The following is a 10,864-nucleotide window of genomic DNA, read 5'->3' on the forward strand; positions in this document are numbered from 1 at the left end:
TCTGTTCAGATGCTACACCCATTGCATGTGTTTAGAATAAATGATTTGATGCCCGAAGAACAGTGGAAAGGAATAATAGGGAACAAGAGGTTAGCAAACCGATCATTTGTCAGCGGGAGATTTGGCTTACGGTTTTTATAAAACCCTCAATGGAGTCAAACCACGACACCCCCTTTCTCTCTCTCCCCCCCACCACCACCACCTGAAAGTGGCCTATCTGCAGAAACAAGGGTACATGTTGTATAATTGTGTGGAGTTCTGTAACTCAGTGGTTAGAGCACTCGCCTCGCAAGCGAGAGGACCCAGTTTGGGTGAAACCCGACGAGTTTCCTTACTCCACACACCTCTGTTTACCCAGCGATAAGTAGGAACCCGGTTGTTAGTCGATTGGCGGATCGCTTACCAGGGGTAATAATCCCTCCAGAGAAAAAAATCGGACACTCAAATCCACGACTGTTTGAGGGGACGCTGCTGTGTGCAATTGGCTGCCGCGTTTTGCCAACAAATACACAGTCGCTGCACTTTACAGTATATTCCGTGAAGCGCTTTGAGGCTGTTTAACAAGGCTCGCTTTGATTTCGTGTTAAGAATTAACAGCGGCGCTCAACAGGCTGCTCTTGAAAGAAAATGCTTCGGCAGCGTTTGAGATCCCGCACGCGAAGACTGGGTCAGTTTGTAAACTCGGTTACTATGCGGAGGATAATTGCAGCTTCGGTCTCTCAACTTACTCTCCCAAGAAACCGACGGTGTTTAAAGGCTTTGTTCCCACAATGTGGGATTCATTGAGGCGAGTGCTGAGATTAATGGTTTATTCCCCCCGGGTGCGCGGGTCACTCACTTGATTTATTGACGCTGAAAACCCAGCTTGGGATAATTGTGGGTTCCGCTCGGTAGACACAGGAGGTTCATGCCCGCGCTCGCAAAACACAGTCACTCCACTTTACAGTATATTCTGTGAAGCGCTTTGAGACGTCGCGAAGATGTGACGAGGCGCAATAAATAATAGTAAAATAATAATCGCATTTGATGCAGCGCCTTATCACGTCTTCGAGACGTCTCAAAGCGCCTCACGGGATATACTGTTAAAGTGCAGTGACTGTGTATTTCATTAATTAGTTAATCCTCGCGTTTGATATAGCGCTTTTCACGTCGGGAGGACGTCCCAAAGCGCTTCACAGAACACACTGTAAAGTGAATTGACTGTATATTTGTGGGCGAAACGCGGCGGCCAATTGCGCACAGCAGCGTCCGCACAAACAGCCGTGGATTGAGTGACAAAATTATTATTCATTTATTTATTTGGAGTGATTATTGTATGTGTGTGTGTGTGTGTGGAGTAAGGAAACTTGCCTAAGGTTTTGACCCGACCGGCAATTGAACCCGGGTCCTCTCGCTTGTGAGGCGAGGGCTCTGACCACGACATATAAACGCATGTTGTTGTTGTTGTTGATGACGGCGTGAGAGGTTTGCCGGTGACCAGCGCAGTTTTGCAAAACTCATTTGACTTCAAAAGCAGTTTGGCGCAGAGAGCAGAGCAACGCGACCGCACAGCGACGGAAACTTGGAGGGCTTACACGGACTTCCCTTCTGCGTCTCCACCAGAATTTTTTGCTTCGCCGATTCGCATTGCGGAATTCCGGAGAACATCGTTCCGTCTCGCACGCGGCCTGACGCTTCAAAGTCTGAACGTTAAAATCTTACGGCCCTCGCGCTGTTTCCCGCTGATTCTGAGGTACGACTTAAGACTTTTAAGATATTTTCCCAATTCAATTTTATTTTACAAAAATGCGCAGTCACAAAACACTCTAAACGATAGCGATCCTCGCGTTCGACACAGCGCCTTATCGGGGCGGTTGAGACGTCTCGAGGGGCTCGACAGAATATCCTGGCGTTATCCCCGGGACTGGAGCTGAACAGGTTAATTTACAACTGTTTTGGAGGGGGGAAAAGAAGGCAAAAATACTGCAGATGCTGGAAATCTGAAATAAAAACAGACGTCGCTGGGAACGCGCAGCAGGTTCTGACGCGAGCTCATCGTGTGTTTCCTCTCTCCGTAGGTGCTGCCTGACCTGCTGCGTGTTCCCAGCCGCGTCTGCTCCACAGCTGTCTTTCACCCGGAGTTGCTCCGCGGAGGACTTCGGCTCTAGGTTCCCTGGCAGACGCGTAACCTGGATCTGCGCTGCGACGTGTCTTGGTTCTGGTGACGGCAGGTGAGCCCCGGGGCGCAGTCGCAACGCTGGAAGATCTCGGGACCCTGCGGGGCCTCCTTGCGTCCTCTCTTCGAGCAGACCTGGCCCTCTTTCAGCACCGGCCGGCAGATCTTAGACCAGAAGTGACGCGCGCAGCACAGTCCCGTCGAACAGTCTGACGTCCGCAAACACGACTCTCCCTCCAGCCCTGCGACGCACAGAGATTTATATCGTATAATCATTTCATACAACAACAACACGTGACATTTTATAGAGTCTTTCACGTCAGGAGGACGTCCCAAGGCTCTGGACGGTCAGGGGTTTGGACCCTGAGCTGGGAGTTGGGATTAGGAGGAGGTGGGGGTATAGGAGGGTGACCAAAGGCACGGTTGGTCAAAGAGGAGGGTCTTGAGATGGGTCTTGAAGGAGGCGAGGGAGGGAGGGAGGGAGGGGGCGAGGCGGAGGGACTGTAGGACTGTGGGATGGGGTTCCAGAGGGTGGGGGCAGAGAGGCTGAAGGCGCCTTATCGCGTCTTCGAGACGTCTCAAAGCTTGACAGGACACGCGGTGAAGCGAATTGACCAATTATTTGTTTACCCGCGCGCGCGTGTGTGTGTTCAGTGCAATTCATGCACAAAGTTCAGAATTCACTCCCGTCTGCTTGCGTGGTACACAATACACAGTCACAACACTTTAATAATAATAATAATAATAATAATCCTTGCATTTGATAAAGCCCATTTTCACGTCGTCGAGACGACTCAAAGCACTTCGCAGAAGACACTGCGAAGTGAATTGAGGGCAACGTCCCACAAACAGTCGTGGGTTGACTAAGGATTTCCTGATAAAGTTGAGGATTGAAGGTGTTGCAGATACGTACAGACGGAGATATAATTCAAAGGAGCGAAACAGACTTAAGGGAGACAAAGGAATGTTTTTTTTTCTGTATTGTGAGTTCCGTCGCTTTTTACTGGCAAAGGATTATCCGTGCCAACTCATCCCATTTGATCTCATCCCTCCAGACCTACCTTTCACGTCAGGAGGACGTCCCAAATTTTGCTCAACAACGTTCTCCATCATCTGATCAAACATTGCCGAGTTTAGCGTTTGATTTGTTTGCCGCGAATCCCATAATTTTTTTTTGGGAGGCGGTTGGGGGCGGGGGGGGGGGGTCAGCCGGGTGTCTGACACACGCAGAAACCCATCGCCGTGGCTTAAGAGTCTCCAAACCCAACTGAGAATTCCCCACATCACCCCCACACCTGGAAACCCCAGAGTGTGCGTTGGGGGTAACTCGTGGAGTCTAACCATCTAAACCCACACACAGCTCGGCCATTGATATCACACTCTGTAAATAATACTACTACTAATAATAATCCTTGCATTTGACATAGCACTTTATCACGTCTTCGAGACGCCTCAAAAGCCCTGGTTGTTGTTAACTTGAAGGCACGGGGGAAAAAAACATGAACGCGACGAAAGTTTGCGGTGTCAGAGCGAGAGCATTGCAGAGTGAGCAAAAGGGGCTTAACCTTAATTTTGCCTCTGCGATTGTCCTGGTAAACCTGGTTTAACTCAGAAAGCAATCTATCTTTTGTCAAGCTATAACAGTGGCTGCATTAATCACACACTCGATGCCCAACTCCTATAATTTAACATATGGTGACACGTTCCTAAGGTTCCTCCCCAACCCAGTGCATGCCCTCCGCACATTAAATAAATTATAAGCTGGTGGGAGCAGTTTGCAGCGTGTAATTATAAAGCCATAACAGGGGCTGTTTCCTGACCACAGGATACTGAAATACGTCTGCTCCAGCTTGTGTTTTTGGTGGGGAAGGAGAAGGGGGGAAGTTGCTCTTTTTCTCTATAAAGTCCTTGTTCCAAATTGATTTCTCTTCTCTTTCCGCTCACTACGCTTCTCGGTTGATGCTGAACTGAGGCAAGTCCCGTAGCTCAGGGGTTCGAGCCCTCGCCTCGCCAGCGAGAGAGGACCCGGGTTCGATTCCCAGGCGGATCAGGTCAGGGCGAAACATTGGGCAAGTTTCCTTACTCCCCCCACCCCCCACCTACACACACACACACGCACACGCGCGCGCGCGCCTCAGTCAGTAGGAATCTGGTTGTTAATCAATTGGCGGATCGCTTTTCCGGGAATAATAATCCCTCCAAAACGAAAAGTGAAAACAATAAGAATAATAATCATAATTTGGTCACTCAATCCACGGCTGTTTGTGTGGACGCTGCTGTACGCAATTGACGGCCGCGTTTCGCCCACAAAATATACAGTCACTGCACTTTACAACCATAATAATCCTTGCCTTCGATATGGCGCCTTATCACGTCTTCGAGACGCCTCAAAGATGTATACGTGAAGCTGTGAAGCGCTTTGAGGCGTCTCGAAGTTGTGATCAAACATGAGGATTATTATTGTTATTAATAACCTTTTCGTCTCCAGAAGTTACGGCCGTTACCTCTTCTTGTTGGTGCCACGACCACCTTTTCCTTTTTGTTCTTTTGCTTCGTCTCCTTGGCTCTCTGGCCTCTCTCCTGCTGGTTCTTCCTGCGAGACGGCTTGTCCTGTGGGGACTTCTTGCTCTCCTTCGTGTTCTGCGCCACTGCCGGCCTCTGCGTTGGTTGCGCTGTGATCTGCACGTCCGAGCGCGTGCAGACATCTGACGAGAGAGAGAGAGAGAGAGAGACGGAGAGAGGGGTGTGTGGGGGGGTGCGGGTGGGGGAGAGAATCAAATCGGATCTCTCAGCAAGCCGACACAGATTCCCCTCAAGCCCCCACCTCAGGGGTTAGAGCACTCGCCTCGCAAGCGAGAGGACACGAGTTCGATTCCCAGTCGGGGGCGAAACCCTATGGTAGACGAGTTTCCTTACTTCACACGCACGCGGCTCTGTTTGACCAGCGGTCAGTAGGAACCACAGTCGATTGGCGGATCGCTTTCCGGGGGGTAATAATCCGTCCAGAAGAAAATCGAAACAATAACAGTAATAATTTGGTCACTCAACCCGCGGCTGTTCGTGGGGGGAGCGCCGCTGTGCGCAATTGGCTGCCGCGTTTCGCCCACAACGTACACGGTTCACCGCACTTCATGTCATTGAGACGCCTCGGGAGCGCTTCGCGGAATACACTGTAAAGCGCGGTGACCGTGCGCTTTGCGGGCGAAACGCGGCAGACGATTGCGCACAGCAGCGTCCCTCACAAACAGCTCAACAATCGGTTGAGTGACCGATTTTTTTTTTTTTGAGGAGCTCATTACCCCCAGAAAGCGATCCACTAATCAACCGGGTTCCCACTTACTGCCAGGTAAACCGTGGCGCTCGTGTGTGCGTGTGCGCGCAGGGAGTGAGGAAACTTGCCTGAGGTTCCTCCCTGCCCGGGAATCGAACCCGGTGCCCTCTTGCTCGCGAGGCGAGTCCCGTGGAGCTACCGAGGCTGTTTGTCGAACACTTACTGTTCAAGCAGTGGTTCCCAGAACAGCACATGGCTTCCCGCACGCAGTGTCTCCTCACGCCTCGACACGTCGCGCAGACCGGCTCCTGCTGGTGAGAAGCGAGGCAGAACCTCTCGACGCCGCAGTCGGGGTCTGCTGAGCAGCGCGAGGCCTGCGAGATAGACACAAAGCAGCGTTTGAGTTGGTTATGGAACAGCACCTGTGGAACACTTGGAGCACGGAGATGTTCCAGAGGGGGTAACGAGTGGTCCTTCGCGATCTAAACGTCCTGAGCCCAACAATAATAATCCTGCAATTATTACCTGAGGTTCCCGCGATCCCCTTTGGTGGCCGTGATCCCAAAATCCTGGGAATGCGGACCCCTGGTCCCAAATGCATTTGTCCGCCTTCACTCCATCTCTTTTGCTTTGAGATTTGCAGCAGTAACCACGTGACAAATGTGCCGAGGTTAATAATAATAATAATAATAATAATCCTTGCCTTTGATACAGCGCCTTATCAGGTCGTCGAGACGCCTCAAAGCGCTTCACAGAATGTGCCGTAAAGTGTGGTGACTGTGTGTATTTTGTGGGCGAAACGCGGCAGCCAATTGCGCACAGCAGCGTCCCCGCAAACAGCGGTGGATTCAGTGACCAAATTATTCATTTATTTATTTCGATTGGAAGGATTATTCCCCCCCGGAAAGCGATCCGGCCATCAACTAACAACCGGGATCCTCCTTACTGCTGGGCAAACAGAGGCGTGTGGAGTAAGGAAACTCGCCTAAGGTTTCGCCGCCCCCGGGAATCGAACCCGGGTCCTCTCGCTTGCGAGGCGAGGGCTATAATTAATACGCTTTAGGACTCTGGGATCTGGGACTGACTGCCATTAAACGGACTGCGCAACCGTGAGCCAAACGGACCGATATTTGCATGAGGGGAAAAAGACCATCCCAGGTTGGTAGGTTATAATAATAATAATCCTTGCATTTGGTATAACGCACTTGTCAAGTCTTCGAGACGTCTCAAAGCGCTTGTTATCAGGGATTAGTATTCAAGGCACATCACCTAACCCTTCTCTTTGCACCTAATCATACTATTGTTTGTGATGGCTTAGTGCCAGTGGCGCTGAACGTTTTTTTTCTCTGGAAAACTCACTGACGCACTTCGTGTCAACGAGCGCAAGGAAACGATCAAATGAAAACTGGCAAAATCAAACAGAACAGCCGGCGATCAAAGGAGTGCTGCAGTGAAGCACAGAGAGCGGAGTTGGCTGCGCGTGTGGGTGTGCGCGTGCGCGGGTATGCGCGGGCGTGTGTGTGTATGTGGGTGTCTGTGCGAGTGTGGGTGTGTGAGTGGGTGTGCGTGTGTGGTTGGATGTGTGGGTGGGTGGGTGTGTGCGTGTGTGGGTGGGTGTGTATGTGGGTGTGCGTGTGTGGGTGGGTATGTATGTGGGTGTGCGTGTGTGGGTGGGTGTGTATGTGGGTGTACGTGTATGTGTTGGGTGTGGGTTTGATTCCCGGATGGGGCGAAACCTTAGGCAAGTTTCCTTGCGGAAAGCATGAGGCGCAGGATGGCTCTCTGGGTCCTGCCGATGAGCCGGGCCGGGCTGTGCTGCCATCAGCAGCGAGTGCCCCGGGACACTGCGGCCCCTCCCGGCTCAGGAACCGGGGGCTCGAGACCAGCACTGAGGAGGGGGCTCGAGAGAGAGAGAGAGAGAGAGAGAGAGACCGTCACAGAGGAGGGTGTCGATTCCGACATTCGTTGCCAGGCAGGTCACCTTGGGACCAGTTCAGCTCCAAGGAGACCCCACAAACCTCCCCCCACCCTTCCAAGGAGGTTAATCTGACCTATGGATTTGAGCCTCATGGTGGGTACCAGGAACTCCCTGTAACCTCCTGGTCGGCAACACAGCTCAGCACGAAATGCATGAGACCATTGCCACCATCTTCCTCTCTGGGGCGCACGTCCCTTCCCATTGAGCCACGGTTCCACCAGTCGGAGGTGCGGAGTGATTCCAAGCGCTGGGTGTACGATCGTGCGTTAACGAACCCAGATTCCAGGATCCCCCCCCCCACACACACACACACACACGCGCCTCTGTTTACCGGCAGTCAGTAGGAACCCGGCTGTTAATCAATCGGCCGATCGCTTTTCCGGGGGTAATAATCCCTCCAAAGCAAAATCAAAACAATACTAATAATAATTTGGTCACTCAATCCACGACAGTTTGCAATTGGCCGTCGCGTTTCGCCCACGAAACACGCAGTCAATTCGCTTTGCAGCGTATCCCGTGAAGCGCTTTGAAGCGCCGGGTCAAGTGCGAGGATTATTATTATTATTATTATTATTATCTGGCGGACTTCTGCCTGTACTTGAAAAGCTTCGTTGCGATTGAAAAAGGAGAGACTTGACGGTATTTGTCAGACTCTTTCATGTCGATTGTAAATCACATTTCTTTCAGTGATTCCTTGTCTCTCCTTCTTTCCTTCAAAGGATAAATCTTCTGTCATAGCCCCAGTGCTTTAACCTGTTTGATGTGTAACCTTCACAGTGTGTAAAGTATTATTTTCATTTTTTTTTAGAAAAAGGAGGCACGCGTCTCGTAAATCTTTTTTTTTGTCTCGTTTCAATTCCGTTTGGGTTTTTTTCTCCCGGCCGGGTGTCTGACACGTAAGGAAACCCGTCACCGTGACCAGCCGGGTGTCTGACACACAAGGAAACCCGTCACCGTGACCAGCCGGGCGTCTGACACACACGGAAACCCGTCACCGTGACCGGCCGGGTGTCTGACACGTACGGAAACCCGTCACCGTGACCGGCCGGGTGTCTAAAACACACGGAAACCCGTCACCGTGACCGGCCGGGTGTCTGACACGTACGGAAACCCGTCACCGTGACCGGCCGAGTGTCTGACACACACACACGGAAACCCGTCACCGTGACCGGCCGGGTGTCTGACACGTACGGAAACCCATCACCGTGACCGGCCGGGTGTCTGACACGTACGGAAACCCGTCACCGTGACCGGCCGGGTGTCTAAAACACACGGAAACCCGTCACCGTGACCGGCCGGGTGTCTGACACGTACGGAAACCCGTCACCGTGACCGGCCGGGTGTCTGACACACACGGAAACCCGTCACCGTGACCGGCCGGGTGTCTAAAACACACGGAAACCCATCACCGTGACCAGCCGGGTGTCTGACACACATGGAAACCCGTCACCGTGACCAGCCGGGTGTCTGACACGTACGGAAACCCATCACCGTGACCGGCCGGGTGTCTGACACGTACGGAAACCCGTCACCGTGACCGGCCGGGTGTCTGACACACACGGAAACCCGTCACCGTGACGGCCGGTGTCTAAAACACACGGAAACCCATCACCGTGACCAGCCGGGTGTCTGACACACATGGAAACCCGTCACCGTGACCGGCCGGGTGTCTGACACACACGGAAACCCGTCACCGTGACCGGCCGGGTGTCTGACATGTACGGAAACCCGTCACCATGACCGGTCGGGTGTCTGACACACACACACACGGAAACCCGTCACCGTGACCGGCCGGGTGTCTGACACACACGGAAACCCATCCCCGTTGCTTAAGAGTCTCCAAACCCAACTGAGAATTCCCCACATCGCCCCCACACCCGGAAACCCCAGAGAGAGATTGTCGGGATGGGATGCGCTCTCTCTCTCTCTCTCTCTCTCCCTGGAGGGACGCCCACCTGCTTACGGAATTCTGGAAAGTATTAGGCGCAGGTTGGTTAGCGAGAGCGAAGGCTGGGGAGGGGGGAGCCCAGAGTGTGGGGAGGGGGGAGCCCAGAGTGTGCGTTGGGGGTAACTGCCGGAGTCTAACCAGCTAAACCCACGTAGTTTTAATAATAATAAAAAAAATAATCCTTGCATTTGACACAGCGCCTTATTACATCTTCGAGACGTCTCAAAGCCCTTCACAGGATATACTGTAAAGTGTAGTGACTGTATATTGCATCCAGGAGTGTCCACAAACAGTTGTAGATTGAGGGACCACATTTTTTTAAGGGATTATTACCCCTGGAACGCGATCCTGGTGTAATAATCACTGGCTGGACAGCTTTCCCGCTGCTTGTCCAGCTCGGACCACCCTACCCATTGGGGCTTTAGCGTACAGGGTTAACGGGAGCTGAGTTGGAGTCTGCCCCCGAGTCCTGTTGATGAGCCAGGATTGCCTGTGCCTTTTTCTGTTAAACAAAATATGAGGGTCAACACCTCACCAAATACACCGAAACCAAGTCTGTTGGGAGCAATAGATGATGGTGAGGAACATGGCGATTGCTACACGAAAAAAGACCAAGGTCCATCCAGTTCACCTTCCACCATAGACTACCTGGTAGTCGCTCGCTACAATTCTGGAGTTCCTGTAGCTCAGTGGTTAGACCCCTCGTCTCGCAAGCGAGAGGACCCGGGTGGGTCAGGTCAGGGCGAAACCTTGGGGCAAGTTTCCTTACTCAGACACACATACACACACACACAGACACGCGTGCGCGCCTCTGTTTACTCAGCAATAAGTACGAACCCGACGATCAGCGGATCGCTTTCCGGGGGTGGTAATGCCATTCGAACCACGGCCGTTTGCGGGGACGCTGCCGTGCGCGATTGGGCTGCCGCGTTTCGCCCACAAAAACCCGCAGTACATTCCGCAAAGCGCTTTGAGACGTCCCGAAGACGCGATCAGGCAAGGGTTCGCTATTAGCTTCTCTACGCTTACCTTCCCCGAGCGATGGGCAGTTTCCGAGGAGCTTCTGATTGTGTTGAAATCCAAGACTAACGCGGAGGCTTGAGAGAGGAGGAAGCACAAGAGCAATACCATCCCACCGCCCGCCATGCTCCACAAGGTTCACGAGGAAAATATATTTTTTTTAATGCTATTTTAAAAAAATTGCCGAAGCAAAAGTCGAATGGCAAAGTCCAACAAGTCAGAATGAAATGTCTCGCCTCTTCTTAAATCGCTTCCCTTAATTTTCCCCCCTCTCTCTCTCTCTCTCTCTCTCTCTCTCTCTCTCCCCCTCTTTCTCTCTCGGTAAAAAAAGGAAATGGGCTCACGAGTACTTTTTGAGCCTTTTTATATACTGTCATTACTCCCGCCCTCTCCCTCTCTGTGTGTGTGGGTGTGTGTGTGTCTCTCTCACACTCACTCTCTCTCGCGCTCTCTTACTGATGGGTGGGGAAATCAATCGCCTCTCATAGCCCC

The 10,864-nt window shown here is 52.2% G+C and overlaps 1 protein-coding gene across 1 annotated transcript; it reads right to left on the bottom strand.

The window, feature by feature from the left end:
• Positions 1-1,786: 1,786 nt before the first annotated feature.
• Positions 1,787-10,605, bottom strand: LOC103191219 (dickkopf-related protein 4). Its single transcript, XM_007912188.2, has 4 exons — positions 10,382-10,605; positions 5,650-5,800; positions 4,660-4,860; positions 1,787-2,397 (listed from the first exon to the last, which is right to left on the bottom strand). Exons 1-4 carry the CDS (start codon positions 10,496-10,498, stop codon positions 2,144-2,146), a joined length of 723 nt encoding a protein of 240 aa, XP_007910379.1. The 5' UTR covers positions 10,499-10,605; the 3' UTR covers positions 1,787-2,143.
• Positions 10,606-10,864: the final 259 nt, after the last annotated feature.

Source organism: Callorhinchus milii, unplaced genomic scaffold (genome assembly GCF_018977255.1).
Source record: "Callorhinchus milii isolate IMCB2004 unplaced genomic scaffold, IMCB_Cmil_1.0 Scaffold28, whole genome shotgun sequence".
Classification (NCBI taxonomy): domain Eukaryota; kingdom Metazoa; phylum Chordata; class Chondrichthyes; order Chimaeriformes; family Callorhinchidae; genus Callorhinchus; species Callorhinchus milii.